Here is a 21,081-nt window from a genome sequence, read left to right as displayed (position 1 = left end):
CAGAGCCTGAGTCGGGGAGTTTGCCTTAATCATTTTTATTACATTACCTACAGGATCTTAGGCAAATTAATTAACACCTCTGAATTGTACTTTCCTCATCTACTATTTCATAGAGTTCTGGAAATTCTATGAGTTAATGTTCATGAAAATACCTAATGCCAACATCCAATAAATGTTGACTGAAATGAAAGGCCTAAACAGATCAATGAACAAGTGATGGTGTAAGATCTATGTTTTTATAATGCCTTTCCAAAAGAAACTGCCTTCGATTTGATATTTATAGCATCATAAGGGCCAACTTAACCCTATTCTAGAAAGACATCACAAAAACCCTACATTGGTAAGATATCACCAACATGTACACTGATAGTGCTTTCTATGTCTGCCCCAGGGTCTTCACACAGCATTCAACTCTATTTAATCATGAGGGTTCTCTTAGGCACAAGAACAACCTTAATATGTAAAACAATTCTTACAAGATTTGACGTATTTACATTTACATCAAATTTCAATCTATTAATTACATCAGCTTCACCTACTAATACTTTCAATAAAACAGGGCAGAAATGTAAACCTTTCAAAACTTAGATGGCTGGAAGTTCAACTTACTCAACCACCATTGTTAAGTATTTAACATGTGTATCACACATGTCCATGTGTACATACACACATACATTCTAGGCACTGGGCTGGTTGTTAACCCTGTAGAAATAAAGAGAACCTATGTTCTAGTCTTCTAAGTTCTCTTAGAATGTGCCAAAATTTCAGAGCAAGATACAAAAAGGTTAACTTGGAGCTCATTCTCACAGGTAACAGTGGTAAGGCTCTCTAATAAGAACTGGTTCTTGTGCCTAGAAAATAGCCTGCATGCCTGTACCAAACCCTGCAACAGAATATACTAAAGCATGTTGAAAAAGCACGTTTTAAAATACCTTAACATCTTCCAGATATTCAATGTCGGCAGTGCAATATCCATCTTTCATTCCTCTTTTTAAAACCCTAAACCGCTTTCCTCCAACTGTATCAACCACAGACCTTCCATCAGGTAAGAAATGCACATTTCTAATTTGTAACATACAACCATAATCTGCAAAACTAAAAGAAAACCTTGATTAGTAACAAAGGTGAAACATAAACATGTAAGTTCTCATCCATATTGAAAGGTCTAACCTAAATACAAATATTTAAGTTCACAAAAAGCATACCTATTTTGTGTATCACTGACACACATGCCAAACTGTTTGGTTCCAGTCTGTATACTTCTTCGAATCATCAATCTATATCTTGGCTCAAATACATGGAGAGGGCAAGGCACAGTGGGGTAGGCCATAGTGCAAACAAATATTGGAACATTCTTGGTCAAGCTGAGGGAGAAACAGTTTAATTATTATATATTATACAAGAAAAATATTACGAAGCACACACAAAAAATAAGTGAGGTTTACAACAGTAATGAACTAATGTTAAAAAAAATGAATTAGTTCTAAATAAGGTGATTTTTTATTCTTAGCAAGAACAAGAATCAGCACCCTGTTCTTTAAGCTCTCATTGATGAAATATTAATACTAAAAATCTGCTGTAATCCTCTTATTTGTAAGAGTAAATTGAATTTTAAGACACCAGATTACCTTACAGAACTAAGTATCTTTATGAATCAAGATAATTTATTATAAATAACATTTTACATTAAAAATCTGTTTTAACTATTTATAACATATGACAGTAAATATCTTTTATCCAAACACTCATACTCTTAGATAACAGTAAGAAAAAGCGAACTCCCACAAGACAAAAAGCAAATAATTAAAAATTCTTTGGCATTAAAATATTTTCAAATGTAAGATCAAAAAACATATTCTGATGAGATAACATTTTTTCCAAGTAATTAAAATGATATAACATTTTTCATTGCCAGACGGGTAGAAAGCAAGAGAATGATAAAGGCAATGCCTAGTCCTGTCCAAGGCATAAAAAAACTGGTAGCATGGGAACAGTCTGAAACAGCATAAGCATGCTAAAGAACATGGCTATAGACAGAAACCTTATGTCGTTGGTAGGAAACGCTCATGTTCTTGGAACCAACCAGCTTACTTTCAGATATGAGTGGACAAGTGCTATATGAATGTTCACTGTAGCAATGTGGATAGTAACCAAAATGTAGAAGCATAAATAAGAGACTAGTAAGATCAATTATGGTACATCCATAAAATGGAATACTGTATTCCATGTATTTCCATTAAAAGATGATGTGTATGACACTGAATTAGAAGAAATGTTTGTATTAATGAGAGGAGGTTTTTGATATAGATCATGAGTAACATGATCCCATCTTTGTTTAAAGCTTATTTATACACACTGCATTCAAGTTTGGAAATATATATACCAAAATGCCAATAGTTGATTCCCTTTGCAGGGTTGCAGATTATGGCTTTTTTAAATGCCGATTTGTATTTTTGAGTTTTTTTTTTCAAAATTACCAATTACTTATATAAACATCGTATTTCATAAAACATGTTTAAAATATGTGTTTTAAAACACAGCCCCATTAATCTGCAGCTGAACCCCCTGATACTTTTCTCTCCAACATGCAGCTCTCTTTCTGTGTGACTACCTCATCTGTCCTTTGAGTCTACCACCATTCTGTGGGCAGACTGGTTGTGTCATTGTGTTTAAAATTTCAAAAGTATAACTGCTGCTTCTTAAATCTAGATGCTTCAGTATTGATCAAAAAGGTTTATAATTGTCACATCAGAGCATTTTATAAATCACACAGTTAAATATCAATTCTGTGAGAAGACAAAACAATATCTATTTCTATAAAGAGTGGAAATCTTTCTTCTGTTGAAGGCCCCTGGATTACTGAAGACATCTGATGGGCACATGTTGAAAAACAAGAGTCTATAAGCACAGGTTTTATTAGAAAGTAACATATAAAATGTTCAATTTATATTTTGAAAAATAATGGTAACAAAAAGTTGTCAAATAAAACAGCACATAAAAATTATAATTTTGTTCAATTAAAGGAAAGCAAAAGAAATAAAGAAATTTAAAACCCATGAATAAAATTTAAAGAGACCCAAGTGACTGGTCAAAGAGAGAAAGACATTTAGGGAAAAGAAAGGAAGAAAAACAGGAAATAAAAACAGAAAAGGGACACCAAGCAATGCCTGGTCCTGCGTACCCAGCTCCATCAGCTGCTGTGTTCTCTTCAGAGTGGTCTGCATTACCCAATCCCAAGGTTGCCTCCAAGATTTTCACCCTCCGGACACCAACTCAGTTCTGCTCCCAGTCAGTATCTTCATTAATTGAGGATTTGGCCCTGAACACACCTCTTCCAATTTCAGTCTCAGATCCCAAAGTTTGGAAAGCCCCCTTCCGGGCCTCCATGTGACAACAAATCCCCTGCTAATCTAGGTTATTGACCCTCAACCTTCCTCTTGCCCAACCGACCATGACACATAAGAGCCACCATTATCATCAATGTCACTGTCACCAGCACCCCCTCTCTATTTCCCATTCCACTGCCTGATGTAGGAAATTCCTCCCCCGCCTAAAACACTGCTTCAGCCCACAGAGCTGAGTCAGTAACTCCCTATAAAACATCCAGATGTTGCCAAGTGAACATATAAAATTCTGTCTGTTTAAGACAGTGGAAACTGACCAGTACTTCTTGACTAGACTGAGAACTAAAGACAGGATCCAACTTGCGGTGAGGTTTCTCCTTACTATAAAAGGGTAGCAGTTCATAATTTTTTTTATGAGAAGAAACTTACTGTGAGAGTTCAGCAGTTTCTTCATCATATATTTTTTTTCTCTCAGACAGTTCATCAGGCAGATACTTCACTATTAATTCTTCCAACAGCTGTGTGACACAGTACCTCCTATCTGCTAGATACTAAAAGACAATATTATTTTACATTCCAGCAGTGGTTTTCCTACAGTATTAAAAAGGCAACACAGTTAACTGATATATTAAAGCCTTTATTACATACTTATACCATCAATTCTGGATTAATTAGTGAGGGGAACATTACAGTAGATGATGCTAAGCAAAAAAAAAAAAAAAAAAAAAACCTGTCTGAGGCTTTGCTCAAGTGCAATAAAGATAGTTGGCTGCAACCTGAACCAAGCCCTGTCCAGAAGAACTGCTTCCTGCTGTGACCACAGCTCCTCTGTTAGGGACAGAGGGCCCTGCCCTGCCATCTTCCATAACATCTTCCTTTTCCATCTGACAGCTCATCGGTACTAAACTATCATTTTAACTGAGATACAAAAAGGAGATAAGGAATAAATAAAATAAGGCAAAACAGCACATTTGCCTTACTGAAGAAAAGCAAAACATCTGTTTTGTTCCCAATTTCAGACACAGTCTCTAGGTAATTTTTCTTTCATTGTCACCCACTATTGAGTTGAGCAGCAGACCTCAATTCTGTCCTTGAGTGACCCAAGGAAGGTGAGTTTCTTGGGACACTATCACTCAGACCCTCATCAAGATTTTGCTTTTCCTTTACGATCCACCCCAGCTCTAATAAAATCAGACACTTACACTGCCCCTAAATACTATCCTCATGCATTTTTGTGTCATTCCCTATTCCAACTTATAAAAGCCATCTCTCTCACTCCTGCCTATTAAAAACTATCCACCCTTTAAGGTCTGACTCCAATTGTATCTTTCTCAAAAACTCTTCCTTAATTATTTTTTTCTAACTTAAGAACCCATCTTTTACTGTTTATACCACATAGAAGGCATTGTAGAGTGTAGTATATGTACACAGATACATTACATCTCTGCAGTTAAACTAAAAATTGCTTAGGGTAGGGCCAGGGACACGGTCAGAGTGTATGCAAAGAACTTTGTAAAAATAAAAAGCCCAATACATATTTATTTCATAAAACTAATGAGGATTGTCTCCCAATCACAAGACAAAGCCATCCCTGAATCTGCAGTCAGTAAAAACGAGGGTTTTGTCATTATCCAATGAAGAACAGATGAGGAAATGTGAGAGATTGGGAAATTGGTGGTGGTTTTCAAAGTTGACCATGAATCAGGGCTTGTTAAAACACAGACTACTGAGCCCTATGCCAGAGTTTCTGAGCATCTGGAGTAGGGTCCAAGAATCTATGTTCCTAACACGTTCTCAAGTGACAGATGCTGCTGATCAGGGGAGCATGGAGAGAGGTGCCCCTTGAGCAGGTAATATATACACAGATTAATGTTTATCATAAAATTAATCAAATTACAGACATTATAAAAGCAATTCCATTATCATTTTCTATTAAGTTAATAAAGATGTTTAAAAATCTAGGGAAATACAGCTTCTCTTACATTACTGATAGGGATCTGAATCAATGTAACATTTCTGGGGATGAGGCAATCAAACAACTGGTTTTAAGGGCTTTATAAATATATGACTTTTGATCCAATAATTTACCTTCCAAAATTTAACCTAAGGAAATGGTCAAAGATGCATACAATCATTAATTTTAAATGATGTTGGAGAAAGCATGATATATTTAAAAAAGAGAACAAGAAACTTTATATATACAACAAGAAGAAGTGTTAAATCATTGGACTATGATGCTGCTATAAAAATCATGTATCTAAAACAGATGTAAATGGAAAAATGAGCAAAATAAAATGACAAATAGGAAAAATGTAAAACTGAAAGCATATCAATATTTATTTATTTTATTTTATTTTTTGAGACGGAGTTTCGCTCTTGTTACCCAGGTTGGAGTGCAATGGCGCGATCTCGGCTCACCGCAACCTCCGCCTCCTGGGTTCAGGCAATTCTCCTTCCTCAGCCTCCCGAGTAGCTGGGATTACAGGCATGCGCCACTATGCCCAGCTAATTTTTTATATTTGTAGTAGATATGGGGTTTTACCATGTTGACCAGGATGGTCTTGATCTCTTAACCTCGTGATCCACCTGCCTCGGCCTCCCAAAGTGCTGGGATTACAGGCTTGAGCCACCGCACCCGGCCAATATTTTTAAAAAGTATATGTATTTTGAATTTACAAATTATATTATGCATGAAGGGTATCTTCAATGCTACCATTGCAACTGCCTCTCAGAATCACAGGCTTTAGCCTGATTGTAGGTGATCTACAGTCACTCAAGCATGATTAAGAAGGTGCTGTCTTCCCATCAATTACAGAAGACACCCACTGAGACCTAGCTACTTTCCTATCACAGGTTATTAGCACTGATCACTGACTGACTCTAAAGAAATGGTACAGGAAGCTGTACCTCCCTCTCTTTAATAGTATGTCAGTTATACTTTTAAAAATACGCTTAATGTATTTTTCAATCTCTATTTTTTAAAGAAGGAATATCTCTAATTAAAGCAATAAATCTACTATTATGCCCAAAACTGCAATTACTTTTGCACCAACCTAATAGTTAATCTGGAAAAACAAGCATCGTAGTTATCCTGGGGAGTATCTAAATGAAGTCTGGAAAAATAGCATATTTAGAGTACTTCATTTAAAAACATTAAGCATATTACCTGAAAATGTAACTAATGAACTCTTTTAAAAATAAATTTATCTGGTGTTTCCTGATTTTGAGAACATTCTGAATATGCTTTTGCTTTACATATCAACTTGTTATATATGTAAGATACATATCAAACATAATAACAGACATGCTATTATGACATCCATACTGAGTTGTTTTCTATATAGAAAATACTATATGTATATCCATAATGGTTTTATTAATTTTTCGATTCATATTTGGAAGATACTTTTCTTTAAGCAATCCTGTCAATTATCAGAGATAGAATCACCTTTCCTAATCAATGCTACCATTGCAACTGCCTCTCAGAATCACAGGCTTTAGCCTGATTGTAGGTGATCTACAGTCACTCAAGCATGATTAAGAAGGTGCTGTCTTCCCATCAATTACAGAAGACACCCACTGAGACCTAGCTACTTTCCTATCACAGGTTATTAGCACTGATCACTGACTGACTCTAAAGAAGTGGTATAGGAAGCTATACCTCCCTCTCTTCTTTCCAGTCTACCACTTTTCTAGAGCTGCACTGTCCAATGTGGTAGCCACTAGTCACATGTGCCTACTTAAATTTAAGTTAATAAAATAAGAATATAGTTTCTCCGTCACACTAACCACATTTAAAAGCTTAATAGGCATACATGGCTAGTGGCTAACATATCAGACAGCAAAGATATGGAGCATTTACATTGATGCAGAAAATTCTACTGAACAAAGTTGTTCTAGATATTAAGGAACCTGAAACAGTCTACAAATCTGGCTTATCATGGAGGGTTGGAGGCAGGAAAATAGTGTTTCCCCAATATAGTCATCACCAAAATTGAAATTATCCCTAACCAGATGACTAACCATATTCACTCTTGTTTAAAAAAAAAAAATTTAAGTACAAGGAGTTTGGTCTTGAGTATCTGTCTTCTTTCCCCCCATCCTCTTCAACCTCACTTTTCTCCAACACTAGCATATGGGTAATAAAACATTATCCTTGTTAGTCACTCAGCATACAGAATGTAATTCTGTACATGAACATCACTATTTTTATGGCTGAGCAGAAATTAAACAATGCTGCCAAACTTAAGACCAATAAGCAGACACATATACAAATATTTACCTCTTTTAAGCTTTCTTTGCAAAGAGGACAATATGGTGCATGATCTAAACAACGCTCCAGACAATTCTTACAGAACGAATGTCCGCAAGGGGTTGTTACTGGCTCAAAAAACAACCTGAAATCAACAAAATACATTTAGTTTTCACATTAAACTATTTATTGGAAAAGCTTGTACTACTATAGAACTGTAACACTAATCTCTATTTAAAGGAAGAAGAAGGAGGGCCCAGCAGGCAGGAAGGAGGGAAGGGGCAGTGATAAATGTAACCATACCCTCCCAGAATGTTTTAAAAGTTCTCCATCAATGAGGCCTCCTGCCAAGGCCCTAGAGATATCCTGAATAATGCCACAGTCCTTGGATACTTTGGCTACTAAGCACTTGAAATGTGGCTATGATACATGCAGTGAATATAAAATATATACCAGATTTCTAAGACTTTGTGCAAAATAATGTAAAATACATCATTAATAATTATTAGTTAGCTATTGCAGAGCCTTTAGATTCCCATTTTAATATCAACTTAAAAATGATTCCTTAATAGGTTTATAAGACTCTTACGCTATAAAACTCATACAAAGAATGATCTAATAAATAATGCAGTTGAATTATAAAGAAATAATATTAGGCCTAATATTAAATGTATTACTCAAACATTGCAGAAAAACTAGTTTTACTTATTTTCTGAAGCATGGTATTTCTGAATTTGCTAGAAATAGATTTAGAGGTACTTTAGGAACTGTTTAGTATAATCCCCTCACTTCACAGGTGAAGAAACCAAGGCTCAGAATTAAGACTTGCTCAGGAATTTAACTTCTACCAGCCTAGTGTGACCAGCACTAGGCCTCCATAAGAATCTTCTGATCCTACACAATTCATGTAAATGAGAAATGTTATTTCAAAACATTCAGTCTTTTAGAATTACAGCATTCTGGATAATGGAAATCCTTATCCTTATGTTACTTTAAAAAGATTTTATGGTTGATATACATTAATAAGATAGGATCATATACATTAAATATATAATTAGAATTCTTACCCAAATTTAAAACCATGGAGATAGGTTAAGTTTCAATAATAATATCTATAATTTTCTTAGTACTTTATAATTTCTCAGATTCTTTTTATACTGAAGTCATGTGTTTTTTATAACACTGAGATGCGTACTATGCAAAGACTGACCCCACTTTCTAACTTAGAAAACCTGATGTTCAGAGATTCAGTTATTTGCTCAGGCATGAAAGGTAAACCCAGGACTAAAATTCATGTCTTTGTATTTTTATTCCAGCATTCCATTACTTTACATTGTCTATTATTATCTTTATATATATTGTATTTTATTTATACTAATATAAAATATTCATTTTCTGTAAAGTTTTACATGCTTACCTCATGCAGAGAGAACACTCGAAATCTGAGACATCAATTAATTCTTCTGGAATATCACCATAAGCTAATGAAAACATACAGACTTCATTGGGAGTTTCTATTAAAACAAAGACATGGGGTTTCTTCTTTAGGAAAAATTTTAAAGACTATTCGGACTAAATTTATTTTATCTAAGTGTAGAGCAAAATTTTTACCTCCTTGTTTTTTAAGCTTATTTCTTCCATCTTCATTTACAATCACATCCTGTTCTAAAAGAGACAACTTTCTTTTCAGCAGAACACCTTTTTCTTGAACAGACAGAACAGGTTCTGAGGACACTCTTTTTAAACGGTCTTCTCTGGCAGACATTTCTGTTGAATTTATAGACTGTGCTGACTGAGCACGGTTTAAACTTCCTTTGACGGGCTCTGAAGTGACTTCTGGTATTTCTTCACTCTACAAAAACACAATAAACAAAGGTAACTGTATTTCTTTACTATCCTTTATTCCTCTCACCAAGAATCAAACTGAAATCAAATTTCAATGCCTTATAATGCTCATTTTAATGTTCATTTAATAGCACTAACTTGATTCCAACACTGTGACAAGTAAATGATTTTTGCCAGCACAGTTGGCCCTCCGTATCCATAGGCTCTGCATCCGTGGGTTCATCCAACTGGGAATAGAAAATATTCTAAAAAAAAGCCTGAACATATATAGACTTTTTTTCTTGTCATTATTCCCTAGACAATACAGTATTTACATAGCATTTACATTGTCTTAGGTATTATAAGTGACCTAGAGATGAGTTAAGCATACAGGAGGATGTGCATAAGTTACATGCAAATACTGTGCCATTTTATTAATATACCAGGGACTTGAGCATCCTTGAATACTGGTATCTGTGAGAGGTCCTGGAACAATCTCCCACAGATACAAGGGACGACTGTACTTACACTGCCCTAGAAATCAAGCTGACTTATGTTATAATGAGGCTTAAAAGTAGTCATGCTATTACACAGCTGTTCCTATCCTGAGGAAACATAAATGCAATGTTCTATACATATTTTTAAAGACCCAAATATTGTCTGACATTCACATAACCTAAAATTGTGACTAATTAGCAAGTATTTTACATAAAAAATTTTAGTGTAAAATAAAGGCTATGGAAAAAATTCTACTAAGATAACTAACTAGGTTAAAAGTACTTAAGTAGATGCTAGTACTTCAAACTAGGAAAATGAAGATCTGAACTGGTAAAGAAATAGATATGCTAAATTCATGATAACTTCATCTCACCCCGTACCTGCTTTGGGCTAGGCTCATTGGGAGACTGAGACTCTTCCATCACTGAAGGAAAATCAAAAGGTCTGTTTTTAGTACATGGTAATGAACTCCAGGAAGATTCCTTCAGGCCTTCTTTTAAGTTTTCAGGTAATAATAAATCACATAAAATCTGCAAGACAAATATTAAAAGTAGAAAATATAAAGTATTTTGTTAAGGATTATTTCATATAAATTTACCTAATTAAGAACATTTAGAAAGTTTGTAGCAGACATTATTTTTAATGAGCAGGAGAGGAACAAGGTAGGCAACACCATAAGTTCAAAAGTCTTGCAAAACTAGCTGTGCCTCATAGAGTCAAATCGCCCATAAAAACACTATTTAAAACTTTGAAAGGAAGGCATGGCAGTACTTATCAGGGTAAAGGTTGACCTTTTAATAAAAGGACTATTAAAAATTCTTTAAAAAAATATTAAATGTCTATCTCTGAATCTTTGTGAGCCCTATTCTATCTAAATCGTTTATTGTTCACTTCAATGTATATTTCTAAGATTGGACTTGAAGCACTTATGTGAACTAAACCTTGGACTTCTAACTACAAAACTACACAACTTCCTGTACTTAATCTCTCACTGAACAGCTAACCTGTGTGGGCAGTTACTGCTGCCCAACACTTGGTTAGGAGCACCCAATGGCAGCTTTCCTATGATAGCTAGGAATTAAACTGGGAGACAGCTGGAGAATCAAATTTCTGGGTGCTTATCTCAAGAATACACCTAACACTCCAACAGAAACAGGGTAAGTTAAGAAAGGGGAAGAACGTGGCTAGAATAAAATGAAAGGAATTCTGATATTTTTGCTTGTCAAATAATCTGTATTTATAGGTACAGCACACACTTCTTAAAGTCTAAATTGGAGGTTCAGTTTTTCAGGTGTTAGCTTTCAAATACACAAAAATCAGAATGAATCACAAATCATTCATGGAAGTATAAACAATATAGATAAAAATGTGTATCTTTGGTAGGTGCTCAAATATTCCATTTAATAAGCAAACATTTAAAATTCTGTATATACACATTTACATTTCTTGTGTTTTAAGAAATGTACTAAACATACATCTACCCTAGAACCCAGCAATTCCACTCCTAAGTTTTTGCCAAAGAGATGTAAAAACATATGTCCACAAAATGACTTGTACAAGAATACTCATAGCAGCTTAATTTATATCAGGAAAAAAATACTGGAAACAATCCAAATGAAACTCACTACTAACTGAAAACCACAAATGCCATTATGTTCATATAATGGAATACTTAGTCAACAATAAAAAAAAGACTAGATGTATCTAAAAAATATTATGTTCAGTGAAAAAAAAAACCCAGAAACGAAAGAGTACATACTGTATGATTCCATTCCTATGAAGTTCTAGAACAAGCAACACTACTCTACAGTGACAGAAATTTGAACAGTAATTGCCTCTAGGACCAGGGGATAGAGGATTTACTGGAGAGGAGATGAAGGTGCTTTCTAGGGTGATGGAAATAGTCTCTGTTTTGATTGGGATGCTGTTAGGTATATACATTTTTCAAAACTGAGTGAAGAGTAAAATCCATGCATTTTATTATATGAAAATTATACCTCAGCTTAGAAAAAGTATATCGGAGAAAAACAAAATATTTTAAAGCATCACTTGTTTTGCAGCCACCTGATCCTATTAACCAACCAACAAATAGATACAGAAATAGAAGAATGCCTGGCAGCGTGCAAAATGCAGAAACACATGCTCTCAAAGTTTGCAATCTCAACAAGAAAGTAACACTAACAAACATGGAACAGTCAGAAAACAGACAATAGTAAACTTTTTTCTTAAATCAGTGGGCTAGAATGTATATACAAACAAACCTCATAGAGGATATACCAATGTCAGCTGGATTTCTTAGGGAGTTGAAATCTGAGAATAATCTCAAAGTTCTCATGCTTCAGCATACATAAGCATTTCCTGGGATGTTTCTTAAATGACTGCTCCAATTTCAGACATTCTGATTCCAAAGACTTGTACTTGGTGGGCCCAGGACTCTTTAAGGTTTAACATGAACCCCACATGATTCTGACAAAAAGCCACACTCTAAGAAACACTGCAACTGTGATACATAATGTAGCATGTGTTGAGTATATGGAGGAGAGCACCATGACTGGGACCCTGAATTTGTATTAGCATAGCCTTTCTTAAAGAATTTTTTGAAGACCCTACTCTTTCCAGATATTCTGTGAATAAGTCTGGCAAGAGCTGAATACTAGTTTATTTCATGTTGGTATATCAAAAGCTCTGAGATGTTCTGAAGAAACCTGTTTAACTTCGCTTAACCCAATGCTTCCCAAAGTCATTTCATCAGACAGCTCCCTTCCTTGTACCTCCCCTATTTAAAAAAAATTAGTAACTACTAACATACCACAAATAGCACAAAGTATGGAAAGTGGCATACAGACTACTTAAAAAAATAAGGCAAAACAAGTGAACTGGGTCAATGCTATTGGCAATCCTGGGGAGTAAGCAGAGGTTAGAGCTGAAGTGAAAGGCAAAAGGCAGGTCGATAAGGCTTCTGAGCAGGAACATCATGACAGCAATGTGTCTTTAAGGACCATCAGGCTGGATCAGATTGAACAAACTATGAGAAAACTAAATTAACCAAAAAAAAGAAAAAAGCATTGACATATCTGTGGAGGAAATGTTTAGATTTCACTAATAACTCAATATACAAAGTATACGAACCTGAAAATCACTCAAATTGTCACATTTGTTCATAAGTTAGATTTATCTACTACATATGTTCTTATTTCAACTTCTATTAGCATTTTTTTAAACCTGTCTGTCTCTTATCCCTACCTTGAACTATAATTGTTGGTAAACTGATTACCTTTTCTACTTGCAGCTTTGCAGGTGCAAAATCTTCATCAAGGGCTAAGCACTGAAGAAAGAGTTGTAAGGCATCACCTAAAAAACCAGCATCGTGGAGTACTTTTCCTTTTCTGAAGTAGACCTTCAATAAAAGCACATATATAAAATTTTTGTGATACGATTCGCTATTTAAGAGATCATTATTAAGTAAAGAAAAACAAGATTCTGCTCAGGAACACTGATTTTGGGCCAGACACAGTGGCTCACACCTATAAGCCACTGTGGGAGTGGGACTTTGGGAGGCTGAGGAAAAACGATCACTTCAGTTTAGGAGTTTAAGACCAGCCTGGCCAACATGGTGAAACCCCATCTCTTCTAAAAATATAAATGTTAGCCAGGCTTGGTGGTGTGCACCTGTAATCCCAGGTACTCAGAAGGCTAAGGCACAAAAATCACTTGAACATGGGAGGCAGAGGTTGCAGTGAGCTGAGATCACACCAAGGCACTCCAGCCTAGGTGACAGAGCAAGACTCTGTCTCAAAAGAAAAAGAAAAAAAGAAATGCATATTTTGAAATTCTGAATAATTGAGACCAAAGCATTTTAAAGGCATAACTACACACTACCCTGGAGAAGTACTAATTGGGGAACTGAGGCCCAGACAAAGACTTTTTGACCAACGTTCCACAGCAAGTCAGAGCTTGGCAAGATCAGAAATACCATGTTCCCACATTTTAAAGAAATTATTGATTTAAATATGTATTTAATAAGAACTGTTTGAGGGAAAAGAAAATTATACATAAAATTATACTGACATTAAGAATGCATCAAGATTAAAGAAATATTAAAATGTGAAGAAAACTTTGTTTTAGATTTAGGTCAGTATGGTAAATGTCTTCCAAGTTATTAGGAATCTATAATTGCCTATGGTATTTTTTAAGAAAGCACTTATAGACACGATACTTTTCAGAAATCCCTTATTTTGTCTTTCATTTTTCTCCTTCATAATGTGAGTTCAGCAAGTTGTATGACAAAAATTAGAATACTATTAATTACTATTGATAAACCCAAAATTCATTTTGTGGGTTGGTCTACCAACAAAGTGTCAACTGGTAAACTTTAAATGTGCCTTGCTTATGTGATTAGAATGAAAGAGATTCTTAGTTAAATAACATCAGAGGAGCCTAAAGAACGTTCAAGTCTCTAACTCCTGGGTTCAAGTGATCCGTCTAACTCAGCCTCCCAAAGTACTGGGATTACAGGAATAAGTCACTGTACCCAGCTGAACCTACATAACTAGAGCACTAGGTATTTTATTTGGAGTCAACTAGCTATTTTGTTAAAACTCGTAACTGTGAATGAATGCATGTCCCCTATAGTTGAAATTTTACAATTTATGCAAATATAAAACAGTAATTTTACCTCAGGCCAATCTGGAAGTTGAAAAAGAACTGCATTTAAATCTTCTATGGCTGCTTTAAACTCTTGGAGACCAGCATACGATTCTGCTCTGTAAATTTTTACAATCAAGTCACTGGGCTCTGAAATAAATATTTTATAAAGATATGATTATTTACAAAATTACATAATCCACAAAATATGATCATACCAGATTAAGAAACAACTTAGTGATTCCAGGGTTAGTAATCAGCAAACTAAAGTCTACAAGCCAAGGACAGTACAGGCGCAACCCATTTTACATGTGGAATCTTATCTAGAAGTTGTATCAAATCATTGTCATTTTAGTGGCGGAAACTGTTCTTCAGAATATTGTAAATACTTTCATAATATGAATAACCACTCCTAAGAAAGCTTTTCTTTTTTTTACAAAGGGTAGTCTATAAATATTTTAAAGACATATGTCCTAGATGTTTAGATTTGCCTTTTTATATATAGTAAATCTTATATTTTTGCCCTCATTTCTAAATTCTAATTTATAAAAATAGCCATATGTGCAGCTATTGCATGTAAAATTCCTACAGTGACAAGGGAATGATAAAGGCTCAATCTTATGAGGGTATACAGTGGTCTTGATTCTGGAGGAAACTGGTTAATAAGCATTGGCCCAATACTTAGTAATCACCAAACTAAAGTCTATAACTAAACTATAGGTTGCACCTATACTGTCCTTATTAATAAGTATTAGCCCAAATTGGTTAATGGTATTGGCCCAATTCAAAATATATTTAAAATACTCCTGAGAAAAAAAGGCTTTGTTATTCATTTCACTATCATCTACATCTGTACTCAAGAAACCAAGTTATTATCCTATGGCATTCAGAATTTCAGACACTTAGCTGGTTCACTGAAATTGCTGCCATCAATTACTAAAGGTACAGATTCTAAAACTGACTTCAAAGCAAGAAATTAATTTTTAATATAGCAACAAATGACATTAACTTGACTCTTATTTTAAAGCTATCTTTGAGGTCTTTTTTTTTTTTTTTGAGATGGAGTTTTGCTGTTGTTACCCAGGCTGGAGTGCAGTGGCATGATCTCGGCTCACTGCAACCTCCGCCTCCTGGGTTCAAGCAATTCTCCTGCCTCAGCCTCCCGAGTAGCTGGGACTACAGGCTTGTTGACCAGGATGGTCTCGATCTCTTGACCTCGTGATCCACCTGCCTCGGCCTCCCAAAGTGCTGGGATTATAGGCGTGATAATTAATTTAAAGACCGGCCTTCTTTGAGGTCTTTAAAAACATAAAATAATTTATTATAAGAGGGGCATCAAGACCTTAATGCCTCTAAATAAAACTTAATAAAATTCATCAATAGCTCTTGGGTTTACTCTAGTTTTTAGATGATTGCTTTTCTATTGATAACTCTCATTTGAGCAATTAATTTAGGAAGGCCTCTTCCAGTTGCTGATGCTTAAGAAGTGGAATTATAATATTCCCACAATTTTATATCAATGAAAAAATTTGAAACATAAAATATTTTGTGAAAACATTTTTACTTCTTAAAAAAGATATGTCTAGAATATTTTGTCTTGTGCTTCTTAAAGCAATGAAAAATTATCTCTGAACAAAATGCATATGAATTAAAAGTTCAATATGATTAATCAGTCAAGGATTAAGAGTTCCTAGCACAAACCTAGACCCTGTAGGTGTTCAAAAATGTTTTACATTATTCCTGTCTTTGAGGAACTTACAATCTAGCTAGAAAATTTTACTATGAAACAGCATCATCCAATACTGACTTGTCTAGTACAAGTGGAGTTGAGAAAACAGAGTGGTATATGGCAAAATAGTCTAAGAATAAGCAGTAAAAGCATCACCATCAAAAACTCTAGGTTATAAAGGACTGGGTTGAGAAAGCTCAGTTTTTCAAAGCACTCACAGCTGGGGTGCTTCCAATAGCATCCTTGAGACAGACTCTAGTACCTCCAGCAAGAAGGAGTTCACTATTGCAACAAACAACTCATTCTTGGATTTTTATTTTTTTATTTCAATGTTTTTCTTATAAATCAAGTTCTCACTCCTTTACATTTGATGCCATGCACATTCAGAACTATTGAATATGTCTCCTTTTATCCATGTCTTCACTGCTCAATCACCTTTATACAGTTTCTTTATGGTAGTAGTGAAAGAAGTGACTCAGAAGGTCTGTCTTTGAAAAAAAGAGAGTAAAACTATAAAATGTATCCTCGCTGACCAAAGCAAAAAAAGAAATATTCCTTCCCCTCTCCATACAGAAAAACTCAGGATATTAAGATCTCCCTGAAGGGGGTCCTAAAAAGTCAGTAAGTGTTGAGATAAGAAGAGAGGATGCACGTCGTAAGTAGAGATAAAAAGAGCTAGATTTAAAAACTCTTGTTTCTCAACTCCTTGTACGTAATGTTCTTACTGAGAATTTCGAATGTTAATGGATTATTTTGAATGATTATTTAAAAAAAAAAAACCCTCATCAGTTGACTTGAGACTTTCAACACTTTTTTTTAAAAAGATTAAGGCCATCACACTTATTGATCTCAAACTCTTTTTAATTCTAAAAAAGAGCCAAGTGTGCTAAATGAGGCCCTTTGAAAAGCACACAGGGCAGCTTTCCATGTTAACTTTCAAGAAAGGCACAAAACAGCAATCAGTCCTGACTCTATCAAGTTTGAAAGAGTCAACAAGTATTTACTATATGCTTTCTATGTGACCTTGAGGACTCGAGAGAGAACAAGTCACCTCACTGCACACAACATCAGGGAAGATGCTAGTGCTTACTCCATTAGTGCAGGTATCTGTAGTGCCTAGCTAGTGCCTGGCATATTATACACTTTCAAATTGTTGAAAAACAGACAAAATCCAAAGACAACATGGTTTGGGCTAATTGTATCGAATATGATTGTGGTACTTTGTGATCTTATTCTAAATCACTTAATATCCCTGGTCTTTTTTTCCATATTTACCAGAAGCAGGGACAACTGTGCTAGTTGTCATGATTTAACTCCCTAATCTTTATCTTTAGCCCTACTTTTTCACTCTAACTTCAGATTCATCAAATATCCAACTGCCTGCCATACTTCCTCAAACTCAGCATGTTCTTCACCGAAGAAGCGTTTTTTCATTGTATTCTCTATCACTGACACCACTAACTTTCCAAATCAGAATCATCCTTAACTTTGTAAATGTCACCTCCTATGACATGCCTCCGATCTGCGCTTTTCCAGTCCTATTGCTAGTGGCCCTGGGTTAGGCTCCCCAAATCTCTCTCCAGTACTATTGAAATAGTGTGCTAACTCACCTCCCTGCCTTCAGTTCTACTCTACCTACATCCTTACACTCCACAAGATAAAATAGGTATTATTTAGTACGAGTTCCTCCATGCCTGGCCCCTGCCCATCTCTCCAGCCTTAATTACTATTATGATCCCCCCACTTACTCTAAGTCCCAACTATACCTAACTACTCACACTGCCTCCTTCCTGTGCTGAGCTTCTCCCTTATCATACCATTCTTTATCTTGATAACTTTATCATCCAGCAAGACTCAGCTCACCAATCTCCTCCCAAGATTCTTTGCTTTGGGTCTCCCTTCACAATTTATGATAACCATTAAGAGCATGATCTGGCTCTTCCATCTACTCACTGTGACCAGGGGCAAATTATTGTACTTTAATTTCCTTAGCTTTAAAATTCAGGGGCTTTAAAAAAATATATTAACAAACACCACTATGTGCTATTCCGAGCGATTTACAATCTTCAGAACAATTCTACATGGATCTAGTATTGTTTACATTTTTATAGAAAACAGCAGCGAGTATATGCAGTTTGCCCATGATCATACAGATAGTAAGTGGTGGATATGGGATTCTAACTCAGGAAGCCTGGCTCCAGAGTTCTAGCTGTTTACCTCTGCACTATGAATATTCTTTAGTCTCTATCTTGAGGGTTATTCAAGAGAGTAAGTTAATGGGTGCAAAGTACTTAGAGCAAGGATTGGTACACTGAAAGCATGGTGTGTTTCGTATTATGATTCGGTGCCTTCACTGTATATACACAGCATTTATTAAATTAATGTTTAAGACTTTTGAGCTCCCTGTGTTATTTCCTATTTTTTATCCTCAGATCCTGGCTTTGATAAATGTTTCCTGAACTAGGAAAAATTCACTAAAATTTGATTCCTTAAGCTCAATTCATGCTTCCATTTTCTCTTCTTTTATACCCAGTATTATTTGTAAGTCATTCGGCAAATATAAAGATTGAAATGAGGCTCTGCTTCACCTCTGAGGAATCTAGTCTTCAGCTGTCCAAAGCATTTATTTCATGTGTTGATGAGAGAGTTTTCTATTCTAGAGTTATGGTTTCCTATCTTTGTTCCAATCCTTAGGGATCCATGATTAGTAACAGGAGTTTTAGAGTTGTTTCTTTAGTTCACCTTCAAGAAGTTTTTTTTCCAAATCACAAAAGCTTAAAAAATGTTTACTCATAAAATTTGAAAATTATAGAAATAAGAGTTAAAAACTATCTTCTGCCCATCACAAAGAAATAGCCAGCATTGGTATTATCAAAAGAAAAAAATTACCACAAATTTAAAGTTCAAATTTACTTTTATTTGTGATTCTAGAAATGGGGCAACACCTCATTCTATAAAATGGGTGTTCTGATGAGCTAAGCAGAGGAGGTTAGCCTTCTGGGCAGAAAAGGGCTAAAAAAAGCAGAAGGAACAAAACGTGGATTTGTTGTTTCAAAACTGAAAACTTCCCTTACAGGTTAAAACAGAGAAACTTTTTTTATTTCATTAACTCAGGTTGACTGAAATCTCTCTCTTTTTTTTTTTTTTTTTTTTTTAAGAAAACTGGCTCATTTCAAAGTTCAGTTTGATTATGGGGCACTTAGCACAAGTGCCTCCATTCTAATTCTGTCTGGTCTGCTGGGGCCTAGTGCAGGAGGTCAGTCCAAAACAATGGCCTCCCACACATTTTTGTTCTTTATGTGTAGAGTACATTTTTAATGTGCAGTTTTATAAATTATACCATATATACTGTTTATAATCTGCTTTTTTCTTCATGTAATACTAGTCCACATGATTTTTAATAGTTGCAAAATATTCTACTATATACACAACCTATTTAAAATTTTCCTACTCTACAATTAAGTTACTTCCAACATTTACTACTATAAAAAGTATAACAAATGTCTATCCATATATCTTTATGTATCTGCTTGCCTTTTTAGTTATTTGCTATAAAGTATGAAAGTTATTTATTTACTGCACTCTATTTTTTTTTTGTTTTTGTTTTGGAGAAAAGATCTCACTCTGTAGCCCAGGCTGGAATATAGTGGCATTATCACGGCTCAATGCAGCCTCAACCTCCTGTGCTCAATAGATCCTCCTGCCTCAGTAGCTGGAACTCCAGGTACATGGCTCCAAACCTGGCTAATTTTTAAACTTTTTGTAGAGATAGGGTACCACTATGCTCTCCAGGGTAGTCTCAAACACCTGGGCTCAAATGGGTCCTCCCTCCTCAGTCTCCCAGAGTGTTGGAATTATAGGCATGAGCCACCATACTAGGCCTAGAAAGTTACATAGCTATATAATGTTTTCAATACATTCTGCCAACCCTTCTTTTATAAAAGCTTTATTTTACACTCCCACAAGCTGTGTGTTTTTCTCTTTGCTAGAAATATATAAATTAAAAATAGCATCATAATTTTAACAACATGCATTTCTTCATTAAGTATGACCTTTAAAACTTTGCTTATTCAGTATTTGGGTTGTGTCTAAAGTCACATCCTTTTCCTCATTTTCTGAGTGTCCTTTTCTTAGATTTATATATCAAGCTATCAAAACTTTCAATGATTAACAAGAATATAATTTTTTAATTTTGCTTCTAGTGCATCATTAAGTTCAGTATAGTAGGACCTGGTTACCAGAGTTGAGCTCAAGGCTGCCAATTGATAAGTTATTGATGATTGATTAAGAATGTTCAAGAGTAGCCGTTTGAGATAGTAAGATCATAAACACTGGATTTAAAACACTGGGTTCAGATCTCCTTTTGGTAGTTTAATTCTTTGAACTCTCCTTGCCTATAATATGCTCACCTCTAAAATACCTATATTTTATAACTGCCTTGAGGATTGAATAAGATAATGCATGTTAAACAGTTAACACAGTGCCTGAGACATACATGCTCCATCTGAAATAGTTGTTGATAACATTCCAAAATATCTCAAAACCAGGCAATGAAGATATTACTTAGCTCTTGATACAAGGTACAGAAGAGTATTTTCTACCTTGTCTTTTACCCATATAAATGGTGGCCTAGATAAGAAATATCTTTAGGGATCAGCAGAACAGACTGGACAACAGACAGCATGAAGGTGGGCCAAGGGGAGGGGAGGAAGCAAAAGACCTTACCAAAGGGAAAGAAAAAAAACAAACAGAAGCTTCCACCTTGCATTTTAGAGTTCCCTGAAGTCACC

The 21,081-nt window shown here is 35.1% G+C and overlaps 1 protein-coding gene across 1 annotated transcript in view; it reads right to left on the bottom strand.

The window, feature by feature from the left end:
* The window catches only part of LONRF1 (LON peptidase N-terminal domain and ring finger 1), a 33,117-nt gene that overhangs the window by 5,987 nt on the left and 6,049 nt on the right, over window positions 1-21,081 (bottom strand). The window contains exons 2-10 of the mRNA XM_008979247.4: window positions 14,594-14,712; window positions 13,193-13,315; window positions 10,299-10,448; window positions 9,208-9,448; window positions 9,014-9,110; window positions 7,627-7,741; window positions 3,774-3,895; window positions 1,206-1,364; window positions 933-1,095 (exon numbers count right to left, since the gene is read on the bottom strand). Of these exons, the coding sequence (XP_008977495.1) occupies window positions 933-1,095; window positions 1,206-1,364; window positions 3,774-3,895; window positions 7,627-7,741; window positions 9,014-9,110; window positions 9,208-9,448; window positions 10,299-10,448; window positions 13,193-13,315; window positions 14,594-14,712 (1,289 nt within the window). The remainder of the gene's footprint in view (window positions 1-932; window positions 1,096-1,205; window positions 1,365-3,773; window positions 3,896-7,626; window positions 7,742-9,013; window positions 9,111-9,207; window positions 9,449-10,298; window positions 10,449-13,192; window positions 13,316-14,593; window positions 14,713-21,081) is intronic.

This window comes from Callithrix jacchus, chromosome 13 (assembly GCF_049354715.1).
Source record: "Callithrix jacchus isolate 240 chromosome 13, calJac240_pri, whole genome shotgun sequence".
Classification (NCBI taxonomy): Eukaryota; Metazoa; Chordata; class Mammalia; order Primates; family Cebidae; genus Callithrix; species Callithrix jacchus.
Note: the sequence above shows the minus strand (reverse complement) of the source record. Positions and strands in the feature narration are given on the sequence as shown.